The sequence below is a fragment of the Rattus norvegicus genome, chromosome 7, assembly GCF_036323735.1.
Source record: "Rattus norvegicus strain BN/NHsdMcwi chromosome 7, GRCr8, whole genome shotgun sequence".
In the NCBI taxonomy this organism is placed as follows: Eukaryota; Metazoa; Chordata; class Mammalia; order Rodentia; family Muridae; genus Rattus; species Rattus norvegicus.
Genome location: NC_086025.1, coordinates 10,341,206 through 10,362,382, shown reverse-complemented (window position 1 = coordinate 10,362,382; position 21,177 = coordinate 10,341,206). Strand labels below are relative to the sequence as shown.

The following is a 21,177-nucleotide window of genomic DNA, read 5'->3' as shown; positions in this document are numbered from 1 at the left end:
TACCACAGTGTGAGCCAGTCTCAAAATTAAAAAGTATTTTTAAAAAGGAGTCTTTGGAGAGAGAAGACAGGAATGTCCTGCTGTGGAGATCTACCATTTCGAGATGTGAACTCACGGGGGACCCCGTTGTTCCCCTCTTAGTAGCGTCTCAGTGAAACCAAAGTGATGCAGCAAGAAGCCTGCGGTCTCTTTAAGAAACCCGGCAAGGAGAACCGGGCGATGGTCCCGCCTCCTCCAATGGCAAAGTCGCCGAGTAGCAGGTGCACTATCCAATAGTAGCGTTAGGGGGCGGGGCCGGGTGCTGCTTAGGGCTTCAGGTTGCGAAGGGCGTCGTCCGCGGTTGAGCCGGGTTCCTCTTAAAGGGGCCGCGCACCCCCGCCGAGGCCGGGAGGAGCGAAGGTGGATGGAGTTTGGGGGCCTCAGGACGGTGAGAAAATCCCCGAGAGGGTGGAAGGTAGAGCCTAAAGAACTGGGGATGCCGTGGGGCAAGGATTGGCGGAGCCACGTTCCCTGGTAATTTGGGATTCCAGGTGAGCCCCTACTCTCCCTCACCCATCCATATCCTTCCGTATGCGGAAAAACGGATCCTCACTGATCCTCACTGCGGTCATCTGGTCACCTGGAGGGACTTCTGCCAACCTACACCCCCAGTGCCCCACTTTCCAAATGAGGCGGGTCCCCCGATCTCAAATTTCACTTTATGAAGGAAAAAAGTCCCCGAGTGGAAGCTGCCAATGTCCATGTAGATGGTTAAACTTTGGCAATTTCCTTCTCTGTCAGCCTCAGTTTCCCTATCTGCACCATGAAGCAGGCCACGGGCAGACAGTTCTGGGGGGGAAATAAAATGACGAAATCAGGAGTGGCGTGCTCAAGGAGCGTGTCTTCGACTCCTCCTAGCCGGTGGTCTTCTGTCCCATCCTTTGGACCCCGGAGGGCCGGCCCTCGTTATCTCCGGTTTCCTTGCGAGCGTGACTTTGCCCCTTTTTGAGCCTCAGTTTCCATCTCTTAAAAATGGAGGGCCAGCTGGACATGAGACACGGTCCGCACAGGAGACGTGGGCTGCGGGTCTCACCGGGGGTCACCTAAGGCGAACGGAGCCGAAACCCGGGTCCGGGATGAGGCTGACAGTGAACCCGGGAGCCCCAAGCCTTAAACCTAAGCTCCGCCCCCTAAGAATGCGAACAGGGTCTTCCAGACCCTAGCCTTTAGCTATAGCCCTTCCAGCCAATCAGCTACGAAGACGGCTGCGCGCCGGGTTCCCATTGGTCACTTCTGTAGTGAATGTCTTTCCTTGGTGCCTTATGTTTGCGGGGCTCTCTTCACCGGAGATTCCCGCGGCTCAGCCCTTAGGGTTGAAAGATGACGAACAGAGACCGTCAGGCATTTGTCCGGAGGCACACAGCTCACCCTCAGCCTGTTCTTTGTCCTGTCCTCTCCGCTCTGTTTCCGGTTCAGAGTCATCATGGCTTTCTGCACACAGTTGATGCTCCTACTGTGGAAAAATTACACATATCGACGGAGACAACCGGTAACACCCGGAGTATGCAGGTCGGGGAGCGATGGCAGGTGTCATCGTCATCGCGATCCCCCAAAATCTTCTACACATTCTCTCCCCAGATCCAACTAGTAGTGGAGTTACTGTGGCCCCTCTTCCTCTTCTTCATCCTAGTGGCCGTCCGTCACTCACACCCCCCACTGGAGCACCACGAATGTGAGAGCCACTGTGTGTGGTGGGACAGGGAAGCCTCTCCCGCCCTTCCTGGTGCTGGGTCTGAGCGGGGTGTGGCGTGGCGCGAGGCCATATCTTTTAGCTGATAACAGAAGTGAGGGAGACTCTGAGCAGGTGTCTCCCCGCTACAGGCCACTTTCCAAACAAGCCACTACCATCAGCGGGCACGGTGCCCTGGCTGCAGGGCCTTGTCTGCAACGTAAATAACTCCTGCTTCCAACACCCAACGCCTGGAGAGAAGCCTGGCGTCCTGAGCAACTTTAAGGATTCCTTGTGAGTGAATTTGAAAGGGGGGCCTAGCTAGAGAATGGGATTCGGGACTCTTGAGGCCCCGCCTCTCATTCCCTCTCTGTTTCCCAGGATCTCGAGGCTCCTTGCCGATGCTCACACAGTGCTGGGGGGCCACAGCACCCAGGACATGCTGGCTGCCCTGGGGAAACTGATCCCCGTGCTCAGGGCTGTTGGGAGCGGAGGTAGAGACTTGAAATAAGAAACTCTTGTCTTTTGAGGCTGTAATTCTGGCAGGGGGTGGGGGAGGAGGCACTGCAAGCCGATCTTTGCCTACCATTAGCATCCCCTTCCCTCAGCCTGGCCACAGGAGAGTAACCAACCGGCTAAGCAAGGGTCAGTGACTGAGCTCTTGGAGAAGATCCTGCAACGGGTGAGGAGGGGCTGGAGTGAGGAACTCCGGTCTTTGGCCTGGAACTTGCCCCTTTCAACCCTCCCTTTCCTCGTTTGTAAAAGGGGGCGACAGGAGCTCGGTGGGGTGGGGAATGCTCAGGAAGTGGATGCGGGAGGATCATGGGTGGAAGGTCATTCTTGGCAGAGGATTACTGAGCAGTCCACCTAGGTCTTGCCTGCCATCCTTGCTGTCTTCCTCACAGGCATCCCTGGAGACCGTGCTGGGTCAAGCCCAGGATTCCATGAGAAAGTTCTCAGATGCTACCAGAACTGTTGCCCAGGAGGTGAGTGGCCCAAGCCAGCCTCTACCCTGGCCAGGAAGCAGTATGCAGACGGGATAGGACAGGTACTCCTGGCCGAGTCCCTGCCTAGGTCTGTGTGGTAGTGGTCTCTCCCACCGATCTGTGTGCTCCAGACACTAGGTGGGAGAATTGCGAGTTGAGGCTAGCCTGGGCTATAGATATAGAGTAAGACAATATGTCATGCAAACAAACGGGCTGGGGGTATAGCTCAGCGGGTAGAGTGCTTGTAGCTCGCTCAGTTGGTAGAGTTTGCCCAGCTTGCACGAAACCCTGGATTCTGCCCTAACTCCTTATGAACCAGGAGACATGACACACTGCTGTCCCAGCACCCAGAAGGTAGAGCAGGTCCTCCTTGACTACATAGCAAGTAAGGCCAGCCCAACCACGTGAAACCGTGTTCCAAAAACAAAAACCCAAAGCGAAACAAAAAGGTGACCCAGATGGTCTGCAGAAGGTGTCCAGCAGCCCTGGGTGGTTTTTTTGGCAGCTCCTGACGCTACCCAGCCTTGTGGAACTCCGGGCTTTGCTGCGGAGGCCCCGAGGGTCAGCTGGCTCTCTGGAGCTGATTTCGGAGGCCCTCTGCAGTACCAAGGGGCCCAGCAGTCCAGGGGGTCTGTCCCTCAACTGGTACGAAGCCAACCAGATCAACGAATTCATGGGGCCTGAGCTGGCGCCCACCCTGCCTGACAGCAGTCTCAGTAAGTCCTTAGGGCTGTGTTGGGTTCCCCATGGGGCCGGTGGAAATAGACATATGTGTGTTATATGATCCTCCTCCCCTCGTGCCAGGCCCCGCCTGCTCTGAGTTCGTGGGGGCACTGGATGACCACCCTGTGTCTCGGCTGCTCTGGAGACGCCTGAAGCCATTGATCCTCGGGAAAATTCTCTTTGCACCTGACACAAACTTCACTAGGAAACTCATGGCTCAGGTAAGACGTAGGAACCAAAGAGGGGACGGTGATCTCCACAGTACCCTTAGTCAGGTGGTCACTAACAGTGAATTAGACTCAGGTGAGGGCTGGGGGGGGTGTTCAGGAGTAGAACTACTGCCTAGACTCCCTCCGTGGGGAACTGTGGGTGTGCTCAGGGTGGAGACCCAGCCTGGAATCCCTAGGTGGGGGTAGGGGTTGTAGAACAATCCCCCACCCTCTCAAGCCTCCAACCCTCCCACTCCTCTAGTTAGGGTCTTGGGGTTGGGGCGTGTAATTCACAGATAGAGCCCTTGTCCAAAATCAATACACACACACACACACACACACACACACACACACACACACACTTATTTTTTTCCAGATAGCGTTTCTCTGTGTAGTCCTGTCAGTCTTGCACTGGCTCTGTAGACCAGGCTGGCCTCCAACTCACAGAGATCTGCCTGCCTCAGCCTCCTGACACCTGGCACCCTAATTTTTTTTTTAAGAAAAAACAACTTAAAGTTATGGCTCTTTCTTTTTTTCTATTTTTTTTTAAGATTTATCTATTTATTATATACGAGTACACTGTAGCTGTCTTCGGACACACCAGAAGAGGGCATCAGATCTCATTATAGATGGTTGTGAGCCACCACATGGTTGCTGGGGTTTGAACTCAGGACCTCTGGAAGAGCAGTCAGTACTCTTAACCACTGAGCCATCTCTCCAGCCCGGGATGGCTCTTTCTTTAGAGCCTGACTGCACAGACTTATAGTTCCAGCACTCAGAAGGAAGTTGAGGCAGGAGCATGTGGAATTCCAACCTAAGTTATAGGGTGGGACGCTGTCTCAAAATAATACTAGGGCTGGGTGTGTTGGCATTCTGTACCGGCATTTGGGGGCAGAGGCAGGCAGATCTGAGTTCCAGGTTAGCCACGGCTACGCCATGAGGCTCTATGATGGTGAAGAGGTGCAGCGACCTGGCACAGCCAGGGCAGGGCAGATATGTGGACAGGAGCCTGGCTGATCTTGGCTGCCCGCTTGCAGGTGAACCAGACCTTTGAGGAGCTGGCTCTGCTGAGGGACCTACACGAACTCTGGGGAGTACTGGGACCCCAGATCTTCAACTTCATGAATGACAGTACAAACGTGGCCATGCTTCAGGTGGGCCGAGATGGAGGTGGGCCTCTTCTGGGTGGTATGCAGAGCAGCAAGGGTGGGGAGCGGAGACCACCCTCACGGTCACTTTCCTCCTTCCCCAGAAACTGCTGGATGTGGAGGGCACAGGGTGGCAGCAGCAGACACCCAAAGGCCAGAAGCAGTTGGAGGCTATCAGAGACTTTCTGGATCCTAGTAGGGGTCGATACAACTGGCAGGAGGCTCATGCAGACATGGGGCGCCTGGCAGAAATACTGGGCCAAATCTTGGAGGTAAGGGGTCGTCATCATAGAAGGCAGAGAGAGTCTTTCTCTGGCTCTGGAGGACAGAGCAAAGAGACATCTCAAGAGGGGGCCTCCTGGCCATGTATATGGTCTCCTACGGGAACAAGGAACCCAGGGGAAGGAGTCATGGGCTTGGGGGTTCAGTCACACCCCAGAACCTGGGATGCATGTTCCGCTGCTACAGTGTGTGTCCCTGGACAAGCTGGAGGCTGTGCCCTCAGAGGAAGCTCTTGTGTCCCGTGCCCTGGAGCTGCTGGGTGAGCGCCGCCTCTGGGCAGGCATCGTCTTCCTGAGCCCAGAGCACCCTCTGGACTCATCTGAACCGCCATCTCCAACCACCACGGGTCCTGGCCACCTACGAGTCAAGATTCGAATGGATATTGATGATGTCACAAGGACCAATAAGATCAGGGACAAGTGAGGGAGAGAGCTTCAGTGGGGGGTCCTAGGGTGTGGTGGGTGGGGTTGAGACCCTGGCTATTGTAGGTGAGAGATGGAACTACATGGGGGTGGGATAAGGGGGTAGGGGGCCAGCCAAGAGCAGTGAAAGGCCAATCCAGTACAAAGAGAGGCAAGTCAGGTACAACACGGGCTTTCCGAGTGCAGAGATGGGGGAGCTACTAGCTAAGGGCATTTTTTTTTAAGATTTTATTTATTGATTTTATATATGACAAGTACACTGTAGCTGCCTTCAGACACAGCAGAAGAGGGCATCGGATCTCGTTACAGATGGTTGTGAGCCACCATGTAGTTGCTGGGATTTGAATTCATGACCTCTGGAAGAGCAGTCAGTGCTTCCCCCCCCCCCCCCCCCGAGCTGGGAACCGAACCCAGGGCCTTGCGCTTGCTAGGCAAGCGCTCTACCACTGAGCCAAATCCCCAGCCCCCACTAAGGGCATTCTTGAGTCTGGAGAAGAGACAGCTGGGGAAAGGCGTGGTGGGTAGGGTCCATGAATTACCGTGTTGTGGCTTACCGGTGAATCTGGCATCTCTCAGGTTTTGGGACCCAGGTCCGTCAGCAGATCCCCTCATGGACCTTCGGTATGTGTGGGGCGGCTTCGTGTACCTGCAGGACCTGCTGGAGCAGGCAGCTGTGCGCGTGCTGAGTGGCAGGGACTCCAGAGCAGGCCTCTATTTGCAGCAGATGCCACACCCCTGCTACGTGGACGATGTGTGAGAGCATCCTGTCTGGGCTCCGTGGTTTGGAGGGAACCCAAAGGGGGCTCCCCGTATAGAAACAAAGTGGGCTATGCTGGGGTTTGGAACCTTTAGTCTGGATCAGCGCTCTGAGGCTGCTGCTGAGCCTGGAGACCCCCGTGGACATTTGCATGTGTGCACCCTGAGCAGGGGCCCTCCAGCTACATTGCATATTCCACCACCTAGGTTCCTGCGGGTGCTGAGCCGGTCTCTGCCTCTGTTTCTGACTCTGGCCTGGATCTACTCGGTGGCGCTCACTGTGAAGGCCGTGGTGCGCGAGAAAGAGACACGGCTGCGAGAAACCATGCGTGCGATGGGGTTGAGCCGTGCTGTGCTCTGGCTTGGTTGGTTCCTCAGCTGCCTGGGACCCTTCTTGGTCAGCGCTGCATTGTTGGTGTTAGTGCTTAAGGTGAGGGAATCCTTGAAGGCCTCCCAGGTGGAGTGAAGCTTGGGGCACGCATTCCTAACTCCCATCTTGGAATGGGATCCTAAAAGTCTTGTGCTTTTCCCAGCTAGGGAACATCCTTCCTTACAGCCACCCGGTTGTAGTCTTCCTTTTCTTGGCGGCCTTTGCGGTGGCCACCGTCGCTCAGAGTTTTCTGCTCAGTGCCTTCTTCTCCCGGGCCAACCTGGCAGCAGCCTGCGGGGGCCTAGCCTACTTCGCGCTCTACCTGCCCTATGTGCTGTGTGTCGCCTGGCGTGAGCGCCTGCCTCTGGGCGGACTCTTAGCTGTGGTAAGGGACATTCCGATCCGTGTAAGGGGATAGGCACCCCCAAAGGGTAGCCAACTCCTTGATCCATCTTTCTCTCCCCAGAGCCTGCTGTCCCCCGTGGCCTTTGGCTTTGGATGCGAGAGCCTGGCTCTACTGGAGGAGCAGGGGGACGGGGCTCAGTGGCACAATTTGGGCACAGGCCCGGCGGAGGATGTCTTCAGCCTGGCACAGGTGTCTGCCTTCTTGTTGCTTGATGCTGTCATCTACGGCCTTGCCCTCTGGTACCTAGAGGCTGTATGCCCAGGTGGGCCATAGCGGAAGGGTCTGGGGTGGGGAACACACATGCACACTGGAGGCCAAGATGGAGTATGGCTGGGCCCACGGAGAGATGTTTTAGGTTGTGCGTCTGGGATATTGTGCTCCTAGAGGCCTGTCTGGATGAGAAGGCAGGACGCCGAGGCTAGAATGCAGAGCTGGCCTCCTGCTGCTTGGTGTCTGAGAACAGCCTGCTTTAGAATACCGCCCCCAGAGGCAGAGCTTCCGGCTGGAGTCCCTCACTAGCCTGGCACACAACAGATCATATTTTAGGGTGTGTCACCGGGATATTGGGTTCCTGGAAGTCATTTCCTAGCGGATGCTGTCTCTGAGGAGCAGAGATTGAGGGAGAAGGCTGGGCTTCTTGGTCACTCTTCCTGGATGCGCTGACTCCCAGTGTGTAACCAGAAGTCCTCACATCTCACGGGTATTACACGTAACCGAGAGTCACTTTCCACCAGGCCAGTATGGAATCCCTGAACCATGGAATTTCCCCTTTCGGAGGAGCTACTGGTGTGGCCCTGGACCTCCCAAGAGTTCTGTCTTGGCCCCTGCCCCACAAGATCCCAAGGGTGAGTTCCCATGACTCTCAGTAATCCTTGATGAGAAACAGGTCCAGCAAGGCAACTCAATCCCCTGGGCACTCCAGATCCCCAAGCTCCGGGCCGCATCCCCTCAGGATCTCTCCCAAAGGCTTCCGAATGCTAGGCAAGCATTCCACCACCACGGCCTTCTCCGCCTCTATCCGCCTTCTCCGCCTTCTCCGCCTCTATCCGCCTTCTCCGCCTCTATCCGCTTTCTCCGCCTCTATCCGCCTTCTCCGCCTTCTCCGCCTCTATCCGCCTTCTCCGCCTCTATACGCTTTCTCCGCCTCTATCCGCCTTCTCCGCCTCTATCCGCTTTCTCCGCCTCTATCCGCCTTCTCCGCCTTCTCCGCCTCTATCCGCCTTCTCCGCCTCTATCCGCCTCTATCCGCCTTCTCCGCCTCTATCCGCCTTCTCCGCCTTCTCCGCCTCTATCCGCCTTCTCCGCCTCTATCCGCCTTCTCCGCCTCTATACGCTTTCTCCGCCTCTATCCGCCTTCTCCGCCTCTATCCGCTTTCTCCGCCTCTATCCGCCTTCTCCGCCTTCTCCGCCTCTATCCGCCTTCTCCGCCTCTATCCGCTTTCTCCGCCTCTATCCGCCTTCTCCGCCTTCTCCGCCTCTATCCGCCTTCTCCGCCTCTATCCGCCTCTATCCGCCTTCTCCGCCTCTATCCGCCTTCTCCGCCTTCTCCGCCTCTATCCGCCTTCTCCGCCTTCTCCGCCTCTATCCGCCTTCTCCACCTTCTCCGCAACTATCCGCCTTCTCCGCTTTCTCCGCCTTCTCCATCTTCTCTACCTTCTCCGCCTCTATCCGCCTCCTCTGCTTTCTCCGCCTCCTCCACCTTCTCCGCCTCCTCTGCCCTCTCCGCACCCACCCATCTGCCTCTCCCGATGGGTCCTAGGCAGGAGCTCTCTCCCTAAGCCACGCCCCCGGTTCCCCCCCTGGAGGGATTGTAGACTGAGGCTCTACCACTGAGCCGCACCCCAACCCTATACCTTTTATTTGGAGACCGGGTCTTGCGAAAGTTGCCCAGGTTGAACCTCCCTCGGTCTGCAGAGTAGCTGAGCTGACAGTTCTAACCATCGTGGGCATCTCCCTTAACTCTTAGAGGATCTTAATTCTGACCGACACGGGTCCACAGCCAACGCTGCCCTCCCTCCACAGTTCTGGTGGAAGAGCCACCACCTGGTCTGGTTCCTGGTGTCTCCATTCGAGGCCTGAAGAAGCATTTTCGTGGCTCTCCACAGCCAGCCCTGCGAGGGCTCAACCTTGACTTCTATGAAGGCCACATCACTGCCTTTTTGGGTCACAACGGGGCTGGCAAGACAACCACACTGTGAGCTGCCAGCCACTATGCTGTCGTTCCCAGGCCTCAGTTTCCCCATCTATTCCCTAAGCACTGGGGTTGGAGGATTCCCAGGTGCACTGTGGAAGCAGGAACAGGGTCTAGTTTAGACACGCAGTAGGTTGAAGATACAGAGTCCTTGGGAGACCATTTCCCTCCCCTGTAAATGGAGAACACACAGCATACAGCCTGAGCATACAGCAGGTGCCCTGAGAGTGTAGGTGGCCGTTCTATCCATGAAGGGCCACTTCTCAGATCCCTGAACCCACAGGTCCATCTTGAGTGGTCTCTTCCCACCCAGTAGTGGCTCGGCCTCCATCCTGGGCCATGACGTGCAAACCAACATGGCAGCCATCCGGCCCCACCTGGGCATCTGCCCACAGTACAATGTGCTGTTTGACATGTGAGTTCTGGTGGGCTTGGATGGAGGCGGTGAGGGGGCTGGCATCCTCTGAAACACATACTCCAAGGGATTCTCTGTCCCTCAACCCTGGCTACAGGCTGACGGTGGAAGAACACGTTTGGTTCTATGGCCGTTTGAAAGGCGTGAGTGCAGCCGCCATAGACTCCGAGCAGGAACATTTGATTCGGGATGTGGGGCTCATCCCTAAGCGGGACACACAGACGCGTCACCTCTCTGGTGAGCTGGCCTCAAAGGCTCCCTCCATGGTAGGGAGTGGGGTGTAGGACAGCAGGGGCTGACCAGGGCACTGGTGTACAATCAGGTGGGGAAGGGAGGGTGCTCTGCACATAGCTGGGAAGGTCACATTAACAGTCGCTGCCTCCGGTTGCTGTAAATATTATTTGGGGGTTTCTATCCCACCTTAGATCATTTTGTTCCCAAACAAAAGACACAGAATCTTTAAATTTATAACAAGCCTTACAGCACTAGAGCTGGGCAGGTATCAGCTCTCTACGCCATTTTGTCTACTTCCTGTCAGTAACCCTGAGATATCACTGGCCACCTTCCATCTGGACCACTCGTTCTCCAACAGTCCACACTCCACTTCCTCCTCCCTCCCTCCTTCCTTCCTACCCTCCTCTCTCCTCCCCCCCTTTACCTCTGACCCCAAGCCAGGAACAGAAGTCCCACCTCCCTTTCTTCTGCTCAACTACAGCGGTAGGCATCTTTATTAACTAATCACAGATAACTTGGTGGGGGGGGGCAAGGTTTATACAAAAGAAGCTGGCATATGTGAGGCTCTGCTCATCTTGGGGCAACCAGATCTCGGGATGCAGAATTTAGCATTTGATACAAGCAGCATCAGACCAACCTACTACTCCTTCCAACCAGGAGGAATGCAGCGAAAACTTTCTGTGGCTATTGCCTTTGTGGGTGGCTCTCGTGTGGTTATCATGGACGAGCCCACTGCTGGTGTGGACCCCGCTTCCCGCCGTGGCATTTGGGAATTGCTACTCAAGTACAGAGAAGGTAAGAGTTGGAAGAGGTGATGGGATGACCTGAGGTTCCCTTGGTTTCTGCAGAAAAGGTTTCTAACTATGAGAAGCTTTCTATGGGGTTGGGGATTTAGCTCAGTGGTAGAGCGCTTGCCTAGCAAGTGCAAGACCCTGGGTTTGGTCCCCAGCTCCGGAAAAAAAAAAGAGAGAGAGAGAGAGAGAAGCTTTCTAACTCTGCTGGGATGGGGTTTTGAGAGGCGCGCAGGAGTTTGCTGCATTGGGCTAGGCGATTCCTGGGAGAGACACTGCTGCCTGGGTCTTTACCTGGTGAGCCAGGTGACTCACATGGGTTGGGTCCCTACGTCCAGGTCGGACACTGATCCTCTCCACTCACCACCTGGATGAGGCAGAGCTCCTGGGAGACCGTGTGGCCATGGTGGCAAGTGGCTCTTTGTGCTGCTGTGGGTCCCCACTTTTCTTGCGCCGACACTTGGGCTGCGGTTACTACCTGACGCTGGTGAAGAGTTCTCAGTCCCTTGTCACCCATGACTTGAAGGTGAGAGCTAGAGCTAGTCCCTGAGCCCTGTCCCCAGCTCTGTCCTGCTGAGATAGACCACTGTCTTTCTTTGAAGGGAGACACTGAGGACCCCAGACGGGAAAAGAAGTCAGGCAGCGAGGGGAAGACGGCAGGTGAGCCCCCGGGCCGGGAGACCCCTCCGAGAAGGGTGGGGGTAGCAGCCGTTTAACTCACAGCAACACAACTCAGGAACTCAGGTTTTACCTCTGGGCCTCTGTACCCTGGCCCAGAACGTCTTACCCCTGACCTCTGCCCACAGACACAGTGCTCACACGAGACGGCCCTCACAGGAGCAGCCAGGCCCCAGCTCCTGATGCAGTCCCTGTCACCCCAAGCGCAGCCCTGATCCTAGAGCTAGTGCAGCGTCACGTGCCCGGAGCGCAGCTGGTAGAGGAACTGCCCCATGAGCTGGTGCTTGCACTGCCCTATGCGGGTGCCCTGGATGGCAGCTTTGCCACAGTCTTCCAAGAGCTGGACCAGCAGCTGGAGCGCCTGGGGCTCACTGGCTACGGGATCTCAGACACCAACCTGGAGGAGGTGTGGGCCCCGCTGGGGTTTTGAAGGAGGAGTAGGAGTCTGTTTACGGATGGCAAGAGGGAACTCCAGAGAGGAAGGATGGCTCTTAGGGAAGGGGGACGGCTGGGAAATCTCTTGAGGAGGTCTGGGGGGACCGTGGTATATGAGGGTCCTTCCTGTGAGTCTCCTGCTGTGTCTCTTCAGATCTTCCTGAAGGTGGTGGAGGAAGCACACGCACACGGAGAAGGTGCGTCTTAGCTCTGTGGCCCTTCGACCCAGCCCTGGTCCAGAGTCAAACCAGGCCTCAGACTCCTTTCCCATCCTTGACTGGGAATGGCCTCCATTTTCCCCAGAGGTTCTGGCTTCTGTTTCCCTGGAAGTCAGACCTGTCCTTAGCCTTGAAGCCTGTTGGTTCCACAGGTGGTGACCCCAGACAGCAGCAGCACCTTCTCACAGCCACTCCGCAGCCCCACACAGGGCCAGAGGCATCGGTTCTGGAGAATGGGGAGCTGGGTGAGTCTCTCCCCTGCTCACATCCCTCTAGGCCCCCAGGGTGCCAGAGCTCACCCACCCATCCCCCACAGCTAAGCTGGTGCTGGACCCCCAAGCCCCAAAAGGCTCTGCACCCACCACTGCCCAAGTGCAAGGCTGGACACTCACCTGCCAACAGCTCCGGGCTTTGCTCCACAAGCGTTTTCTGCTCGCTCGCCGCAGCCGCCGGGGCCTGTTTGCACAGGTGACAATGCCCCACACTGAGGAGGATGGGTGACTGTCCTAGGGTGTCTGCCCATGCTGGCTGTCATCAGTGACATCATTCCACAGTAACCCATTTCCCGCTGTTTGTAGAGGGTGCTGGGGAGCCATGGAAGGTGGTAGAGCAGGCGGGGGCGGGGCAGCGTGTATGGAGGTGGATGCTGACAAAGTTGTCCCACAGATCGTGCTGCCCGCCCTCTTTGTGGGCCTGGCCCTGTTTTTCACCCTCATCGTGCCTCCCTTTGGCCAGTACCCACCCCTGCAGCTCAGCCCTGCTATGTATGGCCCTCAGGTCTCCTTCTTCAGGTGGGTGCTGGGCACAGTGAGCAGCGGGTGACCTTGGGCGGTTGATGGGATGGCCACAGTCATGGTGCTGATCTGTCACTCTGCAGTGAGGATGCCCCTGCCGACCCCAACCGGATGAAGCTGCTGGAGGCTCTGCTAGGGGAGGCCGGGCTGCAGGACCCGAGCGTGCAGGGCAAAGGTTCCAGGTGAGGCCCATCCCGCTGACTCTCCTTGGCTGTTTAACCCCTCAGCATTGCCCCAGTCTCCTCTTGGGCTCTCTCTGCCCTCTTTTTCCCCCCGGAGCTCTGCCTTGTGACTCCCATGGTCTGCCTCAGTTTCCCTCCATGGCCCCGTGCCTCTGTGCCCCTTGGGTGAGCATGGCCCCCTTGTCTCATCGGACTGTGGAGTCTGTGTCTCCTGTGCCACTTTTCTAGCACCCACCGCCCTTCTCAACTCCACAGGGGATCTGAGTGTACACATTCCCTGGCTTGCTACTTCACGGTCCCAGAGGTCCCTCCAGATGTGGCCAGCATTCTGGCTAGCGGCAACTGGACTCCAGACTCTCCATCTCCAGCCTGCCAGTGCAGCCAGCCTGGAGCCCGCCGCTTGCTGCCAGATTGCCCTGCTGGAGCTGGGGGTCCACCACCACCCCAGGCTATGGCTGGCTTTGGGGAGGTGGTCCAGAATCTCACTGGCCGAAATGTGTCTGACTTTCTGGTGAAGACATACCCCAGCCTGGTGCGCCGGGGGTGAGCACCCAGGCTCTCTGTGCCCAGCATCGGGGAGGCTGGGCAGGTTCCCATGCCCTCTTACCCCTCACATTTGACTGTATTACTCTGTACCCTGTGTGTCTCTCCCGCAGCCTGAAGACCAAGAAGTGGGTGGATGAGGTCAGGTGAGCAGGGACCTGGTCTGGGAAACCCCGTCTCTTCCTTTCCACACCCTCTACTTGCCTGCCCACTCCCATCTCTACCCCAAACCATTTCCCAGATACGGGGGCTTCTCCCTGGGAGGCCGAGATCCAGACCTGCCCTCAGGGCGTGAGGTGGTCCGCACAGTGGCAGAGATGCGGGCACTGCTGAGCCCTCAACCTGGCAATACACTAGATCGTATCCTGAACAACCTCACTCAGTGGGCCCTTGGTCTTGACGCCCGGAACAGCCTCAAGGTGTGAGCTGGGGCTGGCAAGTGGGAGGGGCCAAGAAGATCCAAGGTCACATGCATCTCTGGACCTTCTGGCCCTTCCTCTACTCAGATCTGGTTCAACAACAAGGGCTGGCATGCCATGGTGGCCTTTGTGAACCGAGCCAACAATGGACTCCTACGTGCCTTCCTACCATCTGGTTCAGTCCGCCATGCCCACAGCATCACTACACTCAACCATCCTTTGAACTTGACCAAGGAGCAGCTGTCTGAAGCTACGCTGTAAGTGCATCATTTACTTTCAGTGGTCATGTTGCTCAGGAGTGGTGGATTGGAGCCTTTCTTGTGCCCAGGGCTAGTGACAAAATGTCATACCAACGTTGCAAAGGCCAGTCTGCCTGGTAGCACAAACCTTTAAATGCCAGCACACAAGAGGCAGAGGCAGGCAGATCTCTGTGTGTTGAGGCCAACCTAGTTTATATACATAGACAGTTCTAAGCTACATATAGACACCCCGTCTCAAGGAAAGAGTAACCTTGTCTACAGAGTGAGGTCCAGGACAGCCAGGACACACAGAAAAACCCTGTCTCAAAAATTCAAAAAGAAGAACTGGAGAGATGGCTCAGAGGCTAAGAGGACAGTCTGCTCTTCCAGAGGTCCTGAGTTCAATTCCCAGCAACCACATGGTGGCTCACAACCATCTGTAATGAGATCTGGTGCCCTCTTCTGGCTTGCAGGCATACATGCAGGTAGAATGCTGTAAACATAAATAAATCTTTTAAAAAAACAAAACAAACGAAACGAAAAGAGGAAAGACAGAGACAGAGACAGAGGCAGACAGACAGAGGGACTGAGACACAGAGACTTTCAGGCTGAGAAACATCCAGATACCCTGGAACTTGTCCCACTTTTACCAAAAAACCCAGACCTCATATGCCTATACTCCCAAATTGCTTTGCCCTCTCTCCAATGGTGGGATCAGTCCCAGAGACCTCAACATCATGACCCATTCTGCTCTGAGCCACCCCGATGACCTCTCATTCACAGGATAGCCTCCTCTGTGGATGTTCTTGTCTCTATCTGTGTGGTCTTCGCCATGTCATTTGTCCCAGCCAGCTTTACCCTAGTCCTCATAGAAGAACGCATCACCAGAGCCAAGCATCTGCAGCTGGTCAGTGGCCTGCCCCAAACCCTCTACTGGCTTGGCAACTTCCTCTGGGACATGGTACGTGTGGCTAACTACGTGGTAGAGATGAATGGGCACCTGGCAACAAGAGAGGGAGGGGGAGGCACAGCCCCTGGCCCTATGAACTACTGAGGTGACTTCTGTCTTGGACACAGTGTAACTACTTGGTGGCAGTGTGCATAGTGGTGCTCATCTTCCTGGCCTTTCAGCAGAAAGCCTATGTAGCTCCAGAGAACCTGCCTGCTCTCTTACTCTTGTTACTGCTGTATGGGTGAGACCCCCCTGTCCCTTGGGGTCTACTCCTCTGAGGTGTGGGAAAAAAGGGAACTGTAGTATCTGAAGAAAGACTCTGAGGTCCAAGAGGACCTCAAAATTGATAGAATTCAGGGGTTGGAGAGATGGCTCAGTGGCTAAAAGCTCTTTTAGAAGACCTAGGTTCAGTTTACAGCACCTACATGGCAGCTCTGTTACTTTCTGTAACTTCAGTTTCAGGGGAACTGATGCTCTCTCCTGACCTCCACAATCACCAGGCACATACATGATTTGTGTACACAGAAGCAGCAAAACATTTATTCAGATAAATACAAATAAATAAACCTTAAAAAATTTAAAAGGCTATGGTAGCTCATACCCTTGATTCCAGCACTTGGGAAGCAGAGGCAAGTTTATCACTGTGAGTTCAAGCACAAATTGAACTACACCATGAGAACAAGAGGGGAGGGGGAGAATTATGAGCTGAGCCAATGTGGCCTTAAAAGTTCATCACATTCCAGCACATAACACAAATCTGCTGTGTGGCTGCCCTTGGGGACATCCAATATGTAAAGTCACTAGTAGCACCTGTCACCCTTTCCTCCCAGCTGGTCTATTACGCCACTCATGTACCCAGCCTCCTTCTTCTTCTCCGTGCCCAGCACGGCCTATGTGGTGCTCACCTGCATCAACCTCTTCATCGGCATCAACAGCAGCATGGCCACTTTCGTGCTGGAACTGCTTTCAGATCAGGTGGTACCTCTGCACAAAACCAAGGCCTGGGGATGGGGCTGAGTTATTGGGCACCATTGGGTTTAGCCACTGATTTCCTAGGTTCTACCTACCCTGAACAGAACCTTCAAGAAGTGAGCCGGATCCTGAAGCAAGTGTTTCTTATCTTCCCCCACTTCTGCCTTGGCCGAGGGCTCATTGACATGGTGCGGAACCAGGCCATGGCAGATGCCTTTGAGCGCTTAGGTGAGAATGTCTGTCAGGTAGGAACTGTGAATAGCATAACTGAAAGTGCCACCTCCAAATTCAGTTATATGGGATGGAGGGAGATACATTGCCTTTAAGTGAACAATTTTAGGTGGCACAAAAATTGTGTCAAATGTAACTAAAGGGTCATATCATGAAAGGTCTATGACTATACATAAAGGAGCATGTGAAATCTTATAATCTAAGTCAGTTCCACCCTACCAGTACAAGTCATCTTAGTCACTTTTTTGAGTCTAGGGTGATCTGGACAGGGGGCAAGACCCAGTCCTTTCTGTTCCCACAGGAGACAAGCAATTCCAGTCGCCCCTACGCTGGGACATCATTGGCAAGAACCTCCTGGCCATGGTGGCCCAGGGGCCCCTGTTCCTCCTAATCACACTCCTGCTCCAACATCGCAACCGCCTCCTGCCACAGTCAGTGGGGACCAGGTGAGGGCAGCAGGGGCCAGAGTCCTTCCCTGGGTCCACTCACCTGTCTATCCTCAGACCAAAATCAAGACTGCCGCCGCCCCTGGGGGAGGAGGATGAGGATGTGGTTCGAGAGCGTGAGCGGGTGACCAAGGGAGCCACCCAGGGGGATGTGCTGGTCCTCAGGGACTTGACCAAGGTAGGCACATGGTAAGGCAAGTGAATGGGGGGTGGTGGCATGGGTACTCTATCCTTTCTAAAAGAACCCCTACCCCTGCAGGTGTACCGTGGGCAGAGGAGCCCAGCAGTGGATCACCTGTGCTTGGGGATCCCCCCTGGGGAGGTAAGTCCAGAGCAGAGCACCCAGTTCTGAGTCCTGCGAGGTGGCAAGTTCCCTGCAGATATTGACTACTTCCTATCTGCCCACCCCTGTTGAGCCGCTTGGCACGATGACACTGGGTTTTATGTGCTGTGTAGGTTGTGAGCCACCATGTGGTTGCTGGGAATTGAACTCAGGACCTCTGGAAGAGTAGTCGGGTGCTCTTAACCACTGAGCCATCTCTCCAGCCCCTATGTGCTGTGTAGGTGCTGTGTAGTCATATCTTTCATCAAACATCTCCTGTCACCTAATTTTGGGACTCATTTATTTTTGTGGGACAAAGAATAGAACCCTGAGTCTCAGAGGTGCCTACCCAAAGCTATGTAGCTAGTCCACACCACCAGCCCCTCACTGGGGCACTCTAGGCCATCACTCTATCACTGAACTATGTCCCTGCTCTGAGTTTCTTATTGTGCTACCAGCCCTTACTAGGCACCTACTGTGTGCTCACTTTTTTTTTTTTTAGCACAAACTGTGATCACCGAAGGGGTGTTGAATATCACTTTGGTGGGATCATCTCTTATGCACTGACAGCATTCGTTGAGCCCTTAGTCTATACATGCCTGTATCAAGCCTTTCTTAGTTAAAATTCCTTAGGCCCCCAACACATATGCAAACTCTTTTGCTGGCTCTGATTCATTGGCTGTCTACGACAGATCAGAACACATCTGTGAACACGGTAAGCCTACTGAGGCAGGGTCATCTTTGGCTAAGTAGGGAGTTCAAAGCCAGCCTGAGTTACATGAGACCCTGTCTCCAAAAACCACAAATAACTAAAACAAAGATGATATCCTGGGTGTCCCAAGCCATTCTCTGCTAGACTAGATGGTTCTGCCTCTCGCAGACTCTAGTGCACTGACCCCGTATGCCCCCATACTCCCTCACCTATCCATCTGGTTACACCAGGGGGTGTGGATTGAAGCCCTAGACTAGGGCTAGGAAGGATTTGTGGGTTCCTTACAGTGTTTCGGGCTGCTGGGTGTCAATGGGGCAGGGAAGACATCCACCTTCCGCATGGTGACGGGGGACACGCTGCCCAGCAGTGGTGAAGCAGTGCTGGCAGGCCACAAGTAAGATTCTCTTTGTACCCTGACCTATCCCATTTGTCCCTTGAGTGAACATGGTCCTTCACCAGCCTAGTCCCTGGGACCTGCACCCCTCTGTGCATGGCCCACATGCCCTAAGACTCCTGTGCTTTCCGCAGACACTCATGCAAACCTGCGTGGGTGGCCTGTAAGCTCTTTAACTTCCTGCCCCCACCACAGTGTGGCCCAGGAGCCGTCTGCTGCGCACCGCAGCATGGGCTACTGTCCCCAGTCTGATGCCATCTTCGACCTGCTGACCGGCCGGGAACATCTAGAACTGTTTGCGCGCCTGCGCGGGGTGCCCGAGGCCCAAGTTGCCCAGGTAAACGCGCCCTGTCCAGGTGCTAACCAGGGCCTGGCCCTTCTCGGTGGCCCCGCCCACGCTCACCTGGCCCGCTCCGCAGACAGCGCTCTCTGGCCTGGTGCGCCTGGGCCTTCCTAGCTACGCAGACCGACCCGCGGGTACCTACAGCGGAGGCAACAAACGGAAGCTGGCGACAGCTCTGGCTCTGGTTGGTGATCCAGCAGTGGTCTTTCTGGTGCGTGAAGGCGGGATCTGAGTGGGTTGTGGGTGGGAACAGAGTGACTGGGGCCGAGCCTTAATGAACTGGGGTCTGAGCTCGTGGAGGCCTTAGGGGAGATGCCTGTGCAAAACCTGGCCTCATTTGGGCTTCACCTAAGCAGAGTCTGATTGAAGTGTGCTCTAGCTTAGACAGGACGGAGCCCTAGTGGGCAGGCTTTGAGGCTGTCACTGCGGTCCCATCTGGCTCAGAGACCGTATCTCCTTTGCAGGACGAGCCCACCACAGGCATGGACCCAAGTGCGCGGCGATTTCTTTGGAACAACTTGCTGTCCGTGGTGCGTGAGGGCCGCTCCGTAGTGCTCACGTCGCACAGGTGAGCCCCAGGGCCACACTCTGGCCACCTCTCAGGATGAGGTGATCCTGAACCCGGTGAGGTCCCTAGAGTGGGACAAAAAGCATGGTTCCCGGGCAGACAGGCTGGGCCCAGCCGCGCTCACACTGTCATCCGCAGCATGGAAGAGTGTGAAGCGCTCTGCACGCGCCTGGCCATCATGGTGAACGGGCGGTTCCGCTGTCTGGGAAGCGCTCAGCATCTCAAAAGCAGGTGAGCTGGGCAGGATGGACTGACATGAAGCGCGCTGTGGGCGTGGTTAGGGCTAGAGGCTAGGGGCAGGGCCGTTTGATGCCTCTTAGGGGCGGAGCCAGCTTGGGAAGGTGGAAGTGTTCCGAGGAGCTTTTTGGATGGAGTCTGGAGGAGGTGAGGAGTGTCGGTCCTTGGGCACAGGTGTGCCAGGTCTTCTGAGTGGGCGTGGTCTCTCAGACTCGTGGTCGAGGCTCTCAAGCAGGGCCGTGTGAGAAGGAATTGGCTTGGGTCTAGGAGTACAAGATAGGTTAGGGACAGGTCTGGTGGATATAGGGAGCAGCGAGGTTTCTAGAAGCAATGGGGGCCATGGCCTGCATCCCTGGTCCTGTCCCCTCCAGATTCGGGGCTGGCCACACACTGACTCTCAGGGTCCCACCGGACCAGCCGGAACCGGCGATAGCCTTCATTGTGACCACATTCCCTGATGCTGAGCTTCGGGAGGTGCATGGCAGCCGTCTGCGCTTTCAGCTGCCGCCTGGGGGCGGATGCAAGCTGGCACGAGTGTTCAGGGAGCTGGCTGCGCAAGGCAAGGCCCACGGTGTGGAGGACTTCTCTGTGAGCCAGACCACTTTGGAGGAGGTGACTTCGGGCACCATCCAAGGGCTTGAAGGGAAGAGCTGAGGGGCCTCATGATCCTGGGCTGACATCTTCCCCACCCCCATGCCTTTCTGTCCCCTCCATGTCTCTGCCCTGCCAGGTGTTCCTATATTTCTCCAAAGACCAGGGGGAAGAGGAGGAAGGCAGTGGACAGGAGACTGAAACGAGGGAAGTTTCCACACCTGGCCTGCAGCATCCCAAACGGGTCAGCCGATTCCTGGAAGACCCCAGCTCTGTGGAGACCGTGATCTGAGCGTGCCTGCCTTGGGACTGAGTGGCATAACTCAGAGGGTCGCCCTGGGCTGTGGAGGAAATAAAGAGAAACATGAACGAGAGCATGGCTGTGTGTTTGCTTTAGGAGCCCTAGCTCTGTACAGACTCACACACTATCACATGCACAGTACATGCATGTGTCTGTGGTCACAGAGGTGGCAGCTGCTGTGACAGCCAAGCCGTGCCTTCGACATGGACACTCCCAGGTTTCTAGTCACATGTATCTTGACCTGCAGGTACCTATGCGGGTCTGACACCCAAGGGCGGGACTTGTGAGTGTTTCTGACTGTGAAGTGGACATGAGGTCAGGCTTCTGGAATGTTCCAGACTGTGTAGAGGACCCTGGTACTTTCCTGGTCCAACCAGAAGCCCACCCCAGAGCCAGCCAGTCCTCGAACCGACACAACCTCTCAAACCCACTCCCCAGCCAGCCAACTATGAGTGGGAGGCGCGGGCCCCTCAAGGAGCTCCTTGGCTGGGTTTGTGGCTGGACCAGAGCTTGGAGAACAAGACTAGGTACCACAGGCTGCGGCCTTTCTGGGCTGTGTCCTGGAGAGCCACCCAGTGTGTCTGAGGTCAGTGGGGTTTGGGGTGGTTAAGGGACAGGGTGTCTAAATTAGATAGGACCTCTGAGTGGCATCTATGTGTCCCGAGGCTCAGGGCTGGGATGTGGAAGGCAGAGTGGGAACAGGAGCCAAGTGGAGGCCAGCAGAGGAGTGCCTGCCTGGGTTGCAGGATTAGAAGCCACCCAGGGCATGGCACCTTCGGGTCCTGTGGTCCCCAGTAGACTGCAGGGCTGGTGATTATAGGAAATGGGAGTCACCTGTGTGTGATGAGGGAGGGGGTCAGGGAGGTGTCTGTTGGATCTGCCTGTGAATCTCCCTTGCCTGGCCTCCTCTTGTGACTTGCATAGCGTATACATATGACACTGAGTCTCTTGAGTGTATG

At 55.8% G+C, this 21,177-nt stretch overlaps 1 protein-coding gene and 1 long non-coding RNA gene across 11 annotated transcripts; one reads left to right on the top strand and one right to left on the bottom strand.

The window, feature by feature from the left end:
- Positions 1-288: 288 nt before the first annotated feature.
- On the top strand, positions 289-20,291 carry Abca7 (ATP binding cassette subfamily A member 7). 10 transcript variants are annotated; one of them, XM_006240874.5, is made up of 47 exons: positions 289-427; positions 1,456-1,528; positions 1,618-1,711; positions 1,861-2,002; positions 2,090-2,202; positions 2,317-2,390; positions 2,614-2,694; positions 3,200-3,410; positions 3,499-3,638; positions 4,664-4,780; positions 4,879-5,046; positions 5,243-5,475; positions 6,055-6,231; positions 6,442-6,664; positions 6,768-6,989; positions 7,071-7,272; positions 7,745-7,855; positions 9,033-9,204; positions 9,485-9,616; positions 9,714-9,853; positions 10,508-10,645; positions 10,980-11,167; positions 11,244-11,301; positions 11,448-11,725; positions 11,909-11,951; positions 12,125-12,217; positions 12,289-12,440; positions 12,639-12,763; positions 12,850-12,948; positions 13,204-13,491; positions 13,605-13,637; positions 13,733-13,910; positions 13,998-14,167; positions 14,933-15,110; positions 15,227-15,342; positions 15,932-16,076; positions 16,178-16,301; positions 16,606-16,735; positions 16,808-16,928; positions 17,010-17,072; positions 18,072-18,178; positions 18,374-18,515; positions 18,598-18,732; positions 18,986-19,089; positions 19,228-19,320; positions 19,698-19,938; positions 20,057-20,291. In XM_006240874.5, exons 2-47 carry the CDS (start codon positions 1,463-1,465, stop codon positions 20,207-20,209), a joined length of 6,513 nt encoding a protein of 2,170 aa, XP_006240936.1. In that variant the 5' UTR covers positions 289-427; positions 1,456-1,462; the 3' UTR covers positions 20,210-20,291. The 10 variants fall into 10 exon arrangements, 8 of the variants coding, with proteins under 8 accessions (XP_006240936.1, XP_063119240.1, XP_038934574.1 ...); XM_006240871.5 differs by having other exon boundaries at positions 311-530; positions 1,344-1,528; XM_006240872.5 differs by having other exon boundaries at positions 313-427; positions 1,344-1,528.
- On the bottom strand, positions 4,152-6,170 carry LOC134479813 (uncharacterized). Its single transcript, XR_010053563.1, has 2 exons — positions 6,033-6,170; positions 4,152-5,413 (listed from the first exon to the last, which is right to left on the bottom strand). It is a non-coding gene; the product is annotated as an uncharacterized LOC134479813 (long non-coding RNA).
- Positions 20,292-21,177: the final 886 nt, after the last annotated feature.

What these genes read in the sequence shown, in the direction of transcription:
- Abca7 (XM_006240874.5), top strand. Translation starts at nt 1,463, where the DNA reads ATGGCTTTCTGCACACAGTTGATGCTCCTACTGTGGAAAAATTACACA. An exon ending in CAGACACCAACCTGGAGGAG is followed by an intron (nt 11,726 to 11,908) that starts GTGTGGGCCCCG and finishes GTGTCTCTTCAG; the next exon opens with ATCTTCCTGAAGGTGGTGGA. An exon ending in GCAGTGCTGGCAGGCCACAA is followed by an intron (nt 18,179 to 18,373) that starts GTAAGATTCTCT and finishes CCCCCACCACAG; the next exon opens with TGTGGCCCAGGAGCCGTCTG.